Source organism: Abramis brama, assembly GCF_963993115.1.
Source record: "Abramis brama genome assembly, chromosome: 15".
In the NCBI taxonomy this organism is placed as follows: Eukaryota; Metazoa; Chordata; class Actinopteri; order Cypriniformes; family Leuciscidae; genus Abramis; species Abramis brama.
The window spans coordinates 38,269,922-38,286,587 of NC_139977.1; the positions used below are offsets into that span (position 1 = coordinate 38,269,922).

The 16,666-nt window shown below is 40.0% G+C and overlaps 1 protein-coding gene across 2 annotated transcripts; it reads right to left on the reverse strand.

The window, feature by feature from the left end:
• Nucleotides 1–300: 300 nt before the first annotated feature.
• rad23b (RAD23 homolog B, nucleotide excision repair protein) lies at nt 301–15,290 on the reverse strand. 2 transcript variants are annotated; one of them, XR_014609340.1, is made up of 10 exons: nt 15,053–15,269; nt 11,263–11,344; nt 10,947–11,026; nt 9,853–10,055; nt 6,827–6,879; nt 6,591–6,718; nt 4,612–4,747; nt 1,776–2,024; nt 1,367–1,537; nt 301–737 (listed from the first exon to the last, which is right to left on the reverse strand). XR_014609340.1 is itself a non-coding variant. In XM_084137813.1 (10 exons), the coding sequence occupies exons 1-10, from the start codon at nt 15,116–15,118 to the stop codon at nt 624–626; spliced, it is 1,161 nt and encodes a 386-aa protein (XP_083993939.1). In that variant the 5' UTR covers nt 15,119–15,290; the 3' UTR covers nt 301–623. The 2 variants fall into 2 exon arrangements, 1 of the variants encoding a protein (XP_083993939.1); XM_084137813.1 differs by having other exon boundaries at nt 1,897–2,024; nt 15,053–15,290.
• Nucleotides 15,291–16,666: the final 1,376 nt, after the last annotated feature.

Here is a 16,666-nt window from a genome sequence, read left to right on the forward strand (position 1 = left end):
AAGAGCCGATATTCTTTACTGATACTTTCATAAAGAGAGGAAACAATCTTATATAACTCATTTGCTTATTTAAAAATCTTTACTGCTATTTAAAACTGCAGTTTAAGTATTTGGGATCCCTATTATTGGTCAACTTGAGTGAGTGAATGGAAGAAAGAGCGAGAAGAAATAGAAGAAACAACACCATCCTGACCAGGGACGATGATAATATGATTAAACCAAAAGTCCTGATCAATCCTGATTCTGAATTCAAGGAAAACAAATTCCACAAGCCTCTTGAACCTGCTAACATGTCCTAACAATGGAGAAAACAATGTTCTTTATTGGTCATAAAAAAAAAGAACAAATGAAAAACAAACAGGTATCACACGGCCAAATGTTAGATGAAGTAAAGAGGCTTTTACTGATTTCTGCAACTGGAGACGAACAAGTGATGTTCAAACGATCTCCAAACGTGCTCATGTCTTCCAGTGTGTAAAATGTAGAGTGTGTGTGTGTGTGGGAGAGAGAGAGAGAGTGAGTGAGTGAGTGTGTATTTGTATAGATTTTCTTCTCCAAAAATGATCATTCAAAAAGAAAAGGAAAACTTAAGAGGGGGAAATGATCAGGGCGCCACTCCTCCTCTAATCATCATCAAAGTTCTGTTGTAAAAGGAAGTTTGCAGCCAAATTTTCATTCTTCTCACAAGCAAAGTAAGCCTGTATAACGAGTCCTTCTGGGAATCCGAGAGCTTTTAGCTGAGGAAAAAGCAGAGGAAACATGGAAAGGTTAGATAAGACCACAGACTCGCACACCTTTGATCGTTCGCCAGCACAGATCCTCCATCTGTGGCTCTCCCTTAATTAAAGGGCCTCGGTTTAATTACATAAAAGTTGAAATTCAGACTTTATGACTTTAAAAAGTATCTTAAGTCTCTGACTGGGAAAAAAAACGAAGTCAGGAAAGCACTGATATAAACTTTGTGGGCTGATGTGTGATGATCAACAGCTTGTTGAGGTCAATCATTTTAACTAGTTTTAAACGTGTTAGCTAATTAAAAACTCATTATTCTACACTGCCTTCATAATACATATCTGACCAACTCTACTGCTTTAAACTAAATTGCATGAAAGTCATTAGAATCAGTAAAAACATTACAAATGTAAAATGCAAATATGTCTCCATTATATTATTATTTTCTGTGAGACAACGCAACATTTAATCGTGTGATTTCAAAGCACATATGAATGTAGCTTGAAACTAATTTCATGTGATTTTTTGCACACTTGCTAAATATGATCAGATTCCAATAAGATATGTACAAAAAAAATAAAAAAAATGTGCTTTTAAAAGACAAAATGGTGTTCTTAAAGCTGAAGAGTTTCACCCTCTCAATAGCTTCTTTCTCCTGCGGCGTGACCTGGATGTAGTTCATGCCCCCTGCCTCAGCCACGCCCCCAGACACGCCCCCGGCCACGCCCCCACTGCCCGCTTGCCCCGCCTCCTGGACCGGCTCGTTCAGCATCTGGATGAACTGCTCCTGATGGCTGCTGATTTGCTGTGAAAACAAGAGAAACAGAAAAGCTTAGCCCTGATTTGCTGAGGGTTCATGTATGACACTGGACAGGAGAGTCAATAATCTGCAGCAGAACACTATTGCAAACACAGACAGAGCGCATTTAGGTCTCCAATGACATTGTATTGCGTGAAGCTGCCTCCTTGTCATTTCTGACTTAGTGTGTGTGAGTGAGTGCGAGTGTGTGTGTGTGAGAGTGTGTGTGTGTGTGTGTGTGTACCTGCAGGAGCTGTGGGTTCTCTCTGCCGATCTGCTGGAGTAGAGCTGGTAGCAGAGACGGGTTCTGCTGGATGATCTGTGTGTGTGTGTGTGTGTGTGTGTGTGTGTGTGTGTGTGTGTACCTGCAGGAGCTGTGGGTTCTCTCTGCCGATCTGCTGGAGTAGAGCTGGTAGCAGAGACGGGTTCTGCTGGATGATCTGTCTCATCTGCAGAAACTGTGGCTGGTTCCTCAAGAACTCCAGAGGATTGGCTGCACACACACACACACACACACAGGAGAGAGTCAGAGAAACTGTTGCACGATTTGGCAAAGGGTGTGATTATTTTATGTGAAGTTTGTCAGTGCAGCGGCTGATCGGTAGTAAATGCTCCATCTGAACACCAGAGGGCGTCACACACACACACACACACACACACACACACACACACACACATTTCCATCTGAACACCAGAGGGCGTCTCTCACACACACACATTTCCATCTAAACACCAGAGGGCGTCACACACACACACACACACACACACACACACACACACATTTCCATCTGAACACCAGAGGGCGTCTCTCACACACACACATTTCCATCTGAACACCAGAGGGCGTCTCTCACACACACATCCCGCAGAAGTATGATAACCCCCATCGCTGTGGCTGAATGAACAGAAGATTTGAGTGCTTTGATAGGCTAGTTGCACGTGGCCGCCATGTTGGATTTCGGATCAGTGAGTGTGCGGGTAGACACTTCCGGTTTCGCATTAGTATTCACACATTCACATGTTTGCCCTGTGATAGGCTACAGTTTATCTCCATAAATACTATTTTCTAAATCTGCGCATATATTTTCACTTACATCAATTGCTCGATCAATATTATCATCACATATTTTACATTTACATTTTTAACTGTAGGTACCACAAACAATTTAATATAGTTAAGTTTGTGTATATTTTACACGAAGTAAAATAATGTATGTCGTCGTTGTCGGGCGGAAACCTCGTATGTCCAAATTTGGTCAATTTCATATTTTTTCACAAATCGATGCTATTGGTCAGTCCCCACGTGGTTCTGTTATTTTTACAAATTTTTAACCAATCTAAAGTGTTGAAAATAGCTTGAGAGCAAATCTCGTAACTCCATTGGACACTTCAACTGTCTGAGAATCCTCGTAACTCCACCTCTTCTTCACTCCGCGGCGGGAGCTTACGCGGCATAATCCGGCATTTTGTCTCCTCAGGATTGAACGTCGCAACGATAAGAAGTCCTCGTCGAGCAACACGTAAAGCAAGCCTTAACTCTGATTTTATCTGTGTTAAACTATGATATCAGTTATTGATGTATTTTAAATGTCTACGTATTATAGGCTTAATATTACTAGGCTTATTATACGTGTGCATTGTTTTAAAATGTATCTAATATAATACTTGAATTGAAATAAATGTTTTGGATACCAGCATTAAATTATTGTTTTTATTATTATTTTACTGACTCGAAGTTGGCACTGTGCATGTAAAATACCCCAAGTAGCAGGTTTTATTTATGGGAGAAATTTCCGCCTATTAGACAGCCTAGTTACCTCATCGGTTTTTGTTCTGCTTCACGTATAGCTCTTAAACCTTTAAAATAGAGTTTAGGAAGATGTATGTAACCACAATCATTAGATATGAATAGCTCTTAAAGCCTTATCTCTTGTCAAAAGGCTCAATGCGACCGCAGACTTTGATGAACACTGCTGGCAGCAGCGACGTCTGTGTCCGTACCATTCTAATCAATGACAGCGTAACCTCGTATCTCCCTGCTCCCAAGTCATAAATCTCGTATCTCCGATTAAACATGGTTTTGGGGAAATGTTGTGTTAATGTTGGTATACAACAGTATATGATAGCAATATAAGTTATAATACCAACTTTAACGATACAATGTTTAATAATTAAAAAAATATGCAGTTTTTTTAATTTCCTGAAAAATAATGGTTTTGGAGATACGAGGATTCCGCCAGACAGCGACGATGTGCTGCTTATAAACACCAGACAGATAATGATTTATGAAACAGATCTTTACTCATCTCACTTGCACACAATAAATGCAGTAATAGAAAGCATGGAAAAGCACAGGAGAAATACACTGAAAATTATATGCATTTAAAAATGTGGTCGGGTTGAAGTCCTCCCTCCGGATCTCCTGCATCCACTCAGCCCGTACCACAGCGGCAACGGGGAACGCATGAAAGCTGACTTCTTTTAACATGATGAAACGGTAGATAACGGCACACAGCGATGAAGTGCTGAGGCTGTCAAGGCAAGTCGCCTCTCTTGAATCCTAAAAACACTCATTGTGAAAAATTATCTCTGGCAATTGAACTCGGTCACTATTGTCACTCGCTCTCTCTCGCTGTCTCTCTCTCGCTGTCTCTCTCTCGCTGTCTCTCTCTCGCTGTCTCTCTCTCGCTGTCTCTCTCTCGCTGTCTCTCTCTCGCTGTCTCTCTGTCAGATCACCGGAAGTACTGGCCCACACACTCAAGTTCGCACATCAACGGTCGCCATTTTGTGCACGGAGCGAATTAAACATGACTAATAAACACACGACTGCCTTATTCTGTGTCAGAAGCTCATCACCTCACAGGAGGCTGTCCTCATGAAGTGAGTCTGGAGGAAAAGCGTGTTATTAAATGTCTTTTGTTGAACAAGAGGTTCATAAACGCTTCTCATGTTTGGAAAGATGTTTGACGCGAGTTGCTTTTTCAAATGCACATTATTTATGTACATTTATGCACAAGCGACTCAGACTCGCAGTGCTTTCAGAGCGTGTGTGTGTGTGTGTGTGTGTGTGTGTCACTCACCGCCTGATCCTGTGCTGGGCTGTGATGGGGCGGTACTGGACGGTGAAGAGAGACCCGAGGTTACAAGAGGAGCGCCACCTACAGGAGCCACTGGGTCAGCAGCTCCTACACTGCCCTCGCCCTCCGCGGGGATGCCCTAACACACACACACACACACACACGTCAGTGTTTTTAGCTGCATGAAGACAGTGTTTCTCACCATGAGCACGTAATCGAAATTCAAATCGAATACATTCAGTACAAATCGAAACTCGGAAAAAAAAATACAGTGAGGAAAATAAGTATTTGAACACCCTGCTATTTTGCAAGTTCTCCCACTTGGAAATTATGGAGGGGTCTGAAATTGTCATCGTAGGTGCATGTCCACTGTGAGAGACATAATCTAAAAAAAAAAATCCAGAAATCACAATATATGATTTTTGAACTATTTATTTGTATGATACAGCTGCATATAAGTATTTGAACACCTGTCTATCAGCTAGAATTCTGACCCTCAAAGACCTGTTAGTCTGCCTTTAAAATGTCCACCTCCACTCCATTTATTATCCTAAATTAGATGCACCTGATTGAGGTCGTTAGCTGCATAAAGACACCTGTCCACCCCATACAATCAGTAAGAATCCAACTACTAACATGGCCAAGACCAAAGAGCTGTCCAAAGACACTAGAGACAAAATTGTACACCTCCACAAGGCTGGAAAGGGCTACGGGGAAATTGCCAAGCAGCTTGGTGAAAAAAGGTCCACTGTTGGAGCAATCATTAGTAAATGGAAGAAGCTAAACATGACTGTCAATCTCCCTCGGACTGGGGCTCCATGCAAGATCTCACCTCGTGGGGTCTCAATGATCCTAAGAAAGGTGAGAAATCAGCCCAGAACTACACGGGAGGAGCTGGTCAATGACCTGAAAAGAGCTGGGACCACCGTTTCCAAGGTTACTGTTGGTAATACACTAAGACGTCATGGTTTGAAATCATGCATGGCACGGAAGGTTCCCCTGCTTAAACCAGCACATGTCAAGGCCCGTCTTAAGTTTGCCAATGACCATTTGGATGATCCAGAGGAGTCATGGGAGAAAGTCATGTGGTCAGATGAGACCAAAATAGAACTTTTTGGTCATAATTCCACTAAACGTGTTTGGAGGAAGAAGAATGATGAGTACCATCCCAAGAACACCATCCCTACTGTGAAGCATGGGGGTGGTAGCATCATGCTTTGGGGGTGTTTTTCTGCACATGGGACAGGGCGACTGCACTGTATTAAGGAGAGGATGACCGGGGCCATGTATTGCGAGATTTTGGGGAACAACCTCCTTCCCTCAGTTAGAGCATTGAAGATGGGTCGAGGCTGGGTCTTCCAACATGACAATGACCCGAAGCACACCGCCAGGATAACCAAGGAGTGGCTCTGTAAGAAGCATATCAAGGTTCTGGCGTGGCCTAGCCAGTCTCCAGACCTAAACCCAATAGAGAATCTTTGAGGGAGCTCAAACTCCGTGTTTCTCAGCGACAGCCCAGAAACCTGACTGATCTAGAGAAGATCTGTGTGGAGGAGTGGGCCAGAGTCCCTCCTGCAGTGTGTGCAAACCTGGTGAAAAACTACAGGAAACGTTTGACCTCTGTAATTGCAAACAAAGGCTACTGTACCAAATATTAACATTGATTTTCTCAGGTGTTCAAATACTTATTTGCAGCTGTATCATACAAATAAATAGTTAAAAAATCATACATTGTTATTTCTGTATTTCTTTTTTTTAGATTATGTCTCTCACAGTGGACATGCACCTACGATGACAATTTCAGACCCCTCCATGATTTCCAAGTGGGAGAACTTGCAAAATAGCAGGGTGTTCAAATACTTATTTTCCTCACTGTATATATATAAAAAATAAAAAAAGTTATATATATAATTTTCGGGCTTTGGGTAATTTTGAGAGTTGTTCTGAGGGTTAAATGTCAGTGTTTGCTGTATGTTTCTCACCGTGAGCAGGTACTCGACGGCACGGTCAGGGTTGTTGAAACTGGCTCTTAGTGCCGCCACTACTCTGTCCCGCTCGTATCCCATCAGCATGATCTCCGTCACCATGTTCTCGTAGGACTGACCCGTCACTGCACACACACACACACACACACCAGACACACCAGACACATGCATTACTGGACACGAGAACACACAGATGTAAGTGTGTGAGAGTGTGAGTGTGTGTGTGGATTTACCCAGCGCAGACGTCGCCTCCTCAAATATGTTTGCATTTGGCGAAGAATCCGAACTGTAAAGAGGAAAAGGATAAAATATTAATCTTGTTAAGGTTCAGTTTACCATGTTTGAGTTTTAATACATCAGAAAGATGTTCAACATGACGTGTACATGTGTTTATTTAGTTCGGAATGGAATTTGGAAAAGAATCAAATGAAATTTGGAAAAGACTAAATTAGAATGATTGATTAGAATGATCATTTGGAAAAAATAAAATGGAATTTGAAAAAGAATAAATGGAATTTCGGAAAGACTGGCAAAGAATAAAATGGAATTTGTCAAAGACTAAAATGGAATTTGGAAAAGAATAAATGGAATATGGGAAAGAATAAAATGGAATTTGGGAAAGACTAAAATGGAATTTGGGAAAGACTAAAATGGAATTTGGGAAAGACTAAAATGGAATTTGGGAAAGACTAAAATGGAATTTGGGAAATAATAAATGGAATTTGGGAAAGACTAAAATGGAATTTGGGAAAGACTAAAATGGAATTTTGGAAATTATAAATGGAATTTGGGAAATAATAAATGTAATTTGGGAAATAATTAGAGATGCACCGATTGATCGGCTGGTGACCGGAATTGGCCGATTTTTACGTGATCGGCCGTGACCGGCGACCGGCCGGTCAGTCTGACAAATGCCGATTTTATGCCGGTCAAATGCACTCGGGCGCCGCATGATTAACATCGCGCAACATCAGCATCACACGTGCACACGGTACACACATGTAGAAAACCTCGTGAATTACATCCGTTCAGACCGCAAGCGCGTATTTTTTTCGGCGTGCATGTTAATCAATGAGTGCATTCACAACGGGAGCAGGAGCAGCGCGTGAGCGTCAAGCAGGAGCGTCGCGAGCAGTGAAGCGCGTGTTTCGGCGCCGAGTCCATTTGCTCACGCTCAATTAAAGGGAAAGCACACTTTTGATGGACAAAATAGCCTAAATAGGGTTTCACCAAAAAAGTGCCCAAAATGCACAGACTTTGCGTATTTTAACAAGAACTAGAGTAGGCTATGTCAGAAAAGAAAACGAAGACTAATATTTATAGAAAATGTACCCATTTAAACTTGTTTTATTATTCAGTTTGTACAAGTGATTGCAATAGGCCTGTGTGTGTGTGCTTTGAGAAATATCTTTATACTGCAAGGCTGTATTATTTAATTTTTTATTTATATATTATTTTATTGCCATTCCCTGTTTTCATGCAGCCGTTTAGTTTGTTAAATACATATATAAAAAAATATTGGATATTGAATGTGAAAAGGAAATGGTTCTTCCATAACACTGCACTTTAGATGTGTGTGAACTATGCAAATTGTAAAATGTTCTATTACAGAAAAGATATAAAATAAATATTTGTGTGTGCTGTAAAGTGGTTAGAAAAAATGAAATCGGAATCGGCTAAAATCGGTATCGGCAGGTCAAACTTAATGAAAAATCGGAAATCGGAATCGGCCCAGAAAATTGTAATCGGTGCATCTCTAGAAATAATAAATGGAATTTGGGAAAGACTAAAATGGAATTTGGGAAAGAATAAATGGAATTTGGGAAAGAATAAAATGGAATTTGGGAAAGAATAAATGGAATTTGGGAAAGAATAAATGGAATTTGGGAAAGAATAAAATGGAATTTGGGAAAGAATAAATGGAATTTGGGAAAGAATAAATGGAATTTGGGAAAGAATAAAATGTAATTTGGGAAATAATAAATGGAATTTGGGAAAGAATAAAATGTTAATGACTTTGTGAATTTATAAATGAACTATCGCTTTAACACATCAGAAAAATGTTCAACGTGACGTTTACATCCTGTATTTATTTAACTTCCTCAGATTATTTGTTTTAGAAGAGAAACTAGACTCATCCAGCAACAGCATTCACATCTAATCAACAATAATTGAGTGTGTAACATCCCGTGTGTGAGTGCGAGTGAGTGTGTGTGTGTGTGTGTGTGTGTGTGAGTGCGAGTGAGTGAGTGCGAGTGAGTGCGAGTGAGTGTGTGTGTGAGTGAGTGTGAGTGAGTGTGTGTGAGAGTGCGAGTGAGTGAGTGAGTGAGTGCGAGTGAGGGAGTGAGTGAGTGAGTGTGTGTGTGTGTGAGTGCGAGTGAGTGTGTGTGTGTGTGTGTGTGTGTGTGTGTGAGTGCGAGTGAGTGAGTGCGAGTGAGTGCGAGTGAGTGTGTGTGTGAGTGAGTGTGAGTGAGTGTGTGTGAGAGTGCGAGTGAGTGAGTGAGTGAGTGCGAGTGAGGGAGTGAGTGAGTGAGTGTGTGTGTGTGTGAGTGCGAGTGAGTGGGTGAGTGAGTGAGTGAGTGAGTGTGTGTGAGTGTGTGAGCGAGTGTGTGAGTGCGAGTGAGTGAGTGAGTGTGTGTGAGTGCGAGTGAGTGAGTGTGTGCGAGTGAGTGAGTGAGCGAGTGAGTGAGTGAGTGTGTGTGAGTGCGAGTGAGTGAGTGTGTGAGTGAGTGAGTGAGTGAGCGAGTGAGTGCGAGTGAGTGAGCGAGTGAGTGCGAGTGAGTGAGCGAGTGAGTGCGAGTGAGAGTGAGTGAGTGAGCGAGTGAGAGTGAGTGAGTGAGTGAGTGAGTGAGTGAGTGAGTGAGTGAGAGTGAGTGAGTGAGTGAGTGAGTGAGCGAGCGAGTGAGAGTGCGAGTGAGTGAGTGAGTGAGTGAGCGAGTGAGTGCGAGTGAGTGAGTGAGAGTGAGTGAGCGAGTGAGTGCGAGTGAGGGAGTGAGTGCGAGTGAGTGAGGGAGTGAGTGCGAGTGAGTGAGGGAGTGAGTGCGAGTGAGTGAGGGAGTGAGTGCGAGTGAGTGAGTGAGGTTGTTTTTGTGATTTATGAGGACAGAAATTTGTTCTGGACATTTCCTGAGTCCTCGTATTTCAAATGGCTTTAAAAACATACTAAAGTGTTTTCTTAAAAATGTAAAAATGCATAAAGTTTTCTGTGATGGGCAGGTTTAGGGGTCGGGTTAGTGTGTGTGTGTGTGTGTGTGTGTACCTGGCGGGTGTGGAGGAGGGCGCAGTGCTGCCGGCTGGTTTCTCCTCGGCGGGTTTGTCGTCTTTGGCCTGGGTCGGGGTCGGGGTTTCTGGGGTCGCGGTCGGGGTCGTCGCTGTAGTGATGGAGGAGGCGGAGCCGGATGCCGTGGCAACAGATGAGGAGGCGGATCCAGATGAAGATGAAGATGCAGGAGCCGCTTTAGGCTGCAGGAGACACATGACATTATACTTCATATAAACACACACATCCACACTCACATTATCATTAACACATCATCTACAGTTCAGGGAATTACACCAGTAAGCAGAAAATAGCCAATCATAACAGAGCTCATTTACATGTCGATGTCTTAAAGGTACAGCAGCAGGAATGTTCAATTGTAAAGGTTCAAACTGTAAAATGGAATTTACTGAATAAAATGGAATGTCAAGGAATTGGCATAATTTGGATTAATAAATCATTTAAAAATAAATCAATCAATCACTTAATCAAACTGCAGAGGACTAGAGTCTAAAGTGGTAAAAATTAACAAACATTGCAGCACTTTGTTTACCAAAAAAATAAAGTTATTTTTATATTTTAACTTCATTGCATTTTAGGAAGAAATAAACAATGTTTTATGCCTTCATTAGATCACCACCATTTTTGAAACATTTCACAGTGTCCTATTATTATAAACATTTTACTAAATTATTCACGTTTTATGAATGAAATTGATTAGACATGTTTTTTGGATTATTCAAATTTAATTAAACCATTAAAACGGAATCCATTAATTAAAACAGAACACATGGAATTTGGGAAAAATGAAAACAGAATTTAGGGTCTCAAAAACGTTATTTTTGTTCAACTTTTAATAAAATGTTTTGTAAATTGTATAATCTTCATGATTTGAATTAATTAGACATGCTTTTTGATTACTAAAATGTAATTTAACAATTAAAACAGAAACTAGAAAAAGAACAGAAAACATTAATTTGGAAAAGACTCAAATGGAATTTGTCATTAATGATATTTGTGTTTTCAAAATTCCTCTTTAATAATTCAGAATGTTTCAGACTCAAACACATCACAAAACTCTATAAAGGTCTCACCTTCGCTACCATAACCACCACGAAGTTCTTCTCATCTATCTTGTACTCCTTGAGCGCCGTGTCATCGTTCAAAATTTTGCCTGTGGTAGGACACAAGATAATGAAAACGAACGTCACGTTATTCATCAGCCAGCAGGTCTCGCGTCTGAATCTGACAGCTGTCAGTCATCCATCAAATGATGCCGCTGCACAAACACACTTTATCGCTGCATTTCACATCATTTTAGAGCAAAACCTGCGAGGACGAATCCTTATCAGCTGGAAACAGCCGTCCAAACACGCCACACAATCACACGCAGAGAGAAAGACGACGTACCTGCGTATATCAACTTCTGTCCCGCCACCGGAAAGCCATCTTTTCCCTTTTCACTCTCTATTTTTTCCTTTAAGGCTTTTACCTGTGAAAGACAAAAACAAATCAAAGTCTGAGAAGAGAAAGAGCGCAAACCTGTGATCCGGTTTCAGCAAATAAACCTGTTTAAACAAAACTACTGTGAGTCTGCGACGCTAATGACGCTTTACGCAGGTCATCAGGTCGTTAGTTCAGCGTAAACGAGTCTGGATCCAAAACAACGATTCCAATCCATCTAATCTGATCATTCAGACTAAAACTCTTACCGATCGATTCGACTGCACTTCCACTATTGGATGAGAATAAAACTTAGGGCTGCACGATCATGGGGAAACTGATAATCACGATTATTCTCGTTGGCTATTGACTTCATTAAACTATCATAGCTTCATCACATGGGAAATTAATGCAAAAAATTGATTGATTACAATTGAGTTAATTGAAGGCTACTTATTTACTTTTATGACTTCTGGTTATGCATGGTTTCGGTAAGTGCTTTGTAAATCACATTAGATATTTTATGAGAAGCAATTCAGTTGCAAATCAGACCAATCAGATTCAGATTGCTTTAAAAATGCTAATTTGTACTGACAATTTCTACTTTGTATTGCAGCACAAAGTTCATTCACCAACCATGATCACAACCAATATGGCCAAGATTCATGTTTGGATTTATTACAGGTTCTTTCGCAGATTTAGCAGCAGCAAACAGCTTTAAAGTGTTTCTGTCATTAATTACTCTCCCTCATGTCGTTCCAGACCCTTAAGACCTTCGTTCACCTTTAGATGAAGGTATTTTTGATGAAATCCGAGAGGTTTTTGATCCTCCATAGACTGCAATGTAATAGTAACTTTCAAGGCCCAGAAAGGTAGTAAAGACGTCGTTAAAATAGTCCATGTGACTCCAGTGGTTCAACCGTAATGTTATGACTTTTTGTGCGCAAAAAAACCCAAAATAACAACTTTATTCAACAATATTTTTGGGGTTTTGCGCACAAAAGGTATTCTTGTCGCTTCGTAACATTAAGTTTGAACCACTGGAGTCACATGGACCATTTTAACGACGTCTTTACTTTCTTAGCCTTTAAAGTTGCAATGATGGAGGATCAAAAACCTCTCGGATTTCATCAAAACATCTTCATTTGTGTTCTAAATATGAAGGTCTTACAGGTTTGGAACGACATGAGGGAGAGTAATTAATGACAGAAACTTCATTTTTGAGTGAACTAGGCCTAACCCTTTAATTCAGGAAGAACTTCGGAATCAACATCGCTGAACTCAAATGCACATGTTTGTTGTGTTGTCAGTCCATCCGCGCAGAGAAAGCAAGGTTGCCAGATGGAGAAGATCGAGTAAAAACACTGGGAAGAAAATGTGTCCTTTAAAGAGAAAAGCTTCATTCGGAGGAATTATTTTCCTGACATCTGGCAACCACAAGAAGAAATAAGGGAAGGCTCGTTACCAATGCAAGATGATGCAAATGTCAAATAATAATAAAAATAATAAAAAATTAATCAGCGGTGCAAATATTGTGACGATTATCTTTAATCATCGACAAAAGCAAACATCGTTAACGCGATTATAATACAATTAATCGTGCAGCCCTAATACAACTTGAACTGAATTGATCTGAATAATGACACTTGTCAATGAACTTTACACTGAACTGAATTGATCTGAATAATGACACTTGTCAATGAACTTTACACTGAACTGAATTGATCTGAATAATACTGTCAGATCCGATTCGCTGTTTGCTCTACAAAGAAAACTTATTGGAGTTAGATATGGAATAAAAACTGCATATTTATGGTTTTGCTTTCCTGGGAAAGACGCTTTCTAAGAATAATCTGTTCCAAAAGGCCTGATCAACAGGAAGTGAGAAGTAAACCCAGCGAGCGTCTTCCTTCCTACAGGTCCAGCTGACTTATTTAAGGGCACAAATGTGTCATTTGGTTTAAAAAAAGCTTTTTCAGGGGCTTATGGGTAAAAATACAACTCTAAATAACACATCAAGCTGAATAATAATAAATAATATGAAATGAATGATGATAAAAATGAAATGAATGTATAATAAATTAACGCCCAAAACATCCACCCTATTAGTCAAGTCAGTTTTATTTCTATAGCGCTTTATACAGCATTACAGCAGATTGACAGTAATAAACAGGAGAATAACAGAATCAAAGACAAATTCAGCTGTAAAGCAGCTCTACAGAAGACAAGAGTCATTTCAGATCAGTTCAGCTCAGGTGTTATCACTGTAAAGCTGCTTTGAAACAATCTATATTGTTAAAAGGGAGTAAAATGGGAGTGCCTGAGATTTTAAAAGCCCAAAAAAGTGCATCCCTCCATCATAAAAGTAATCCGTACGGCTCCGCCGCGTGATGTAGGAGTAGCGTAAGCTTAGCTGAGAGTCGACGGCTCTCGCGGTTCAAACTAACTTAAGCTCCTCCCACATTTCTCTTTAAAATTCTCATTTAAAACTTGTAATTCGTAACTGGTGTTGTTTTTCTTCATCCTCTGCACTTCCACGCTCGTCAATTCGTCACTCGTCGGGTCAGAGGTCATGTGTCGGGTCAGAGGTCACTCTTCTGCCAGAACTAGCTAGACTTGTGTACGGCTTTTACCGGAAGCCAGTGATTATACTTGATAAAGTTATAAATATGGATATTTTTCTTCACTTCATAAGCCATTTATTAACCCCTGGAGTCGTACGGATTACTTTTATGATGGACGGATGCACTTTTTTGGGCTTCAAAATCTCTCTATTCACTCCCATTATAACGCTTGGAAGAGCAGGATATTTTTTTGATATAACTCAGAGTGTTCATCTGAAAGAAGAACGTCATATAGGATAGCTTTAGAGTTATTAAACCATGGGGTAATTTTAATTTTTTGGGTGAACTAACACTTTATCTGGACAACAGGGACCAAAAGACAAAGACTAGCAATAGATTGAGATCACGCCACAGTCACGTGACTATCGGCACACATGAGAAAACACAGAAATACAATCTGTAGCTAATGAAAAGTCACTGGGTTACAATGAAGCCAGCAACAGCGACCTTTCGACAATGCCAAACTAAACCAACTGATATGGGAAAATCCCCAGCTAGAAGAAACCATCAAAGCAGCCTGATAAAGAGCAATAAAAACGTGTTAGCAATCCAATAGTGAAGCACTTTCATACAAAATATACCGAATTCTGTCATTTCCATGTCTGGAAAACACATACATCATGTTAATGGACCCGACACACACAGATAGTTGTATATAGAAGAGTGTGTTTATATGAACCTCTCTCACATACACTTAAAACACGCGTTAAACCATTTACAACACCACAGCATGACTTGCTAAAACACCCAAATTACCCACTAATTGTCTGCCTTGCCCTTTTAAAAGGTCATATTGACGTTTAAAAGTTCATTGCAGAGATTTTGAAGTAATCGCAATATCGCGTGTCTTAATTAGAAAACTTTGACTGTGTTTCGACTAAAGTAAAAACTCATTTTACGAGCAGCTAATATGCTAATGCTAAAACGGTTCACATAACTCCGTAAACACCAAACAGCGCCGCGCGCGCACATAAACGCATCTAGTGTGATCATGAAAAGTATATAAGTATAATTCTGGTGTGTTTGAGTGGCTTAATGGAGTGTTTTCTTGTGTTTTAGTGACATCGCTGACAGAAATCCGTTAGCTGTTAGCCGCTAGCAGCGCGCGCTCCTCTCACGCGCGCGTCTCTCACCGTCTCCTCCGCGTCGATGTCGATTTTAAACGTCTGCTGCTGGAGGGTTTTCAGCGTGATCTGCATTTTCACGTTCTTCCGTGTCGCCGGTGTGGAAACTGATCGAGGGCTGGATCGCTGGATGTGTGTTTTTCGCCGTGGCTCATCACAACCTGATCGCCGCCATTACGCGCATAAACACTCGACGGCCCGGCCCCCCTCGCGCCACACGGCGCATGCGCAGCGATTGCGTCACTGCAAAGAGGGCTGCTGGGAAATTGAGTTTTTGTTGAATATAAAAAATACCCTTTTCTTATGGTATACTAAACGTTATCAGGATCTCATTATGGAGGATCAAACCTGCATAAATAAAAAATGAATGAATGAATAAATACATTAATTAATTAATTAATAGATAAATAAATAAATGTGACAATAAGAAAATAAATAAAACAATAAACCACTTGATAAAATAAATATGATTCATTTTTAATCAAATTAATTTTTGTATTATTTTCCCCCTAATTTATTTTTTGCTTTTATTTTTTAATGTATTTTTATTATTTTTAATTTAATTTATTTTTGCATTCATTTATGTTTAGATTTATTTATTCCCACATGTATTAGTTTGATTGATTTATTCATTTATTTATTCATTTTTTATTTTCTGCAGGTTTTACCCTAACCTGACATCCCAACTCTACAGGGATTGGCATCATCAGTCGATGTTTTGCATGTTTTCAAAGCTTCCACTGCCGCACCTCCTCGAGCGAATGGAAAGAGTGGAAATGCAACAGATGCACAAACAACAGGGGCCTCGAACACGTGTTTACATCACTGAGTGACTCAGCCTGAGGCTCAAACTGCCAAGAGACTCTGGGAATCAGGCAGGAATACGAATAATCCTGCACAGTCAATAATCACGTAATATCTATAACAGAAATATACACTCCATTCATTTTCTCCATAGAAACACTGATTTTTAACAATAACTTATAAACCTTTAAAGTCGACCTGTGAGCTACGAGGCTGTTAATCGATGGTATTTGCTTCTGCTTCGCATTGTTTCAACTCAGTTTTTTATATAAAAGTGTTTAAAAGCAGAATTTGTGGTGAGAAACTACATTACCCATGATGCTGTGCTGCAAATTCCACCAATCAGAGAGGCGCTGTGAGTAAATGCACCATAAGAGCTTGTTAGCTCTGCCCACTAACCATGAAGGCTCTCAAAATACTTAAATATTTCAATATGCATATTTTGCAATAAACTTAAAATGTATTGTTTAGATATATATACATATATATATATATATATAAAATCAACATTTTTAAATGAATAGTTTTATATTTATCCATCTTTTTTAATTTAATTATGCTGTTCGCAATGCATCGTGGGATTGTAGTTCTTTCCCTCACTAAAGCTGATAAGTTCACAATCTTGTATTTTTGTCCGATTTCCAAATGTTTTTTTTCTTCTACTTAATGTTTGCAATGTTGTTGTTATTTTCGTTGTAGCTTATTGGTTTGTTTTATTGCTTATAATGCTTTAACAAAGCCTTTTTTTAAAATCCCTATGGGAGAAATGAATGGAAAAAATACTTTCGTAACCAACCCCTAAAAAAAACTAGCCTACCG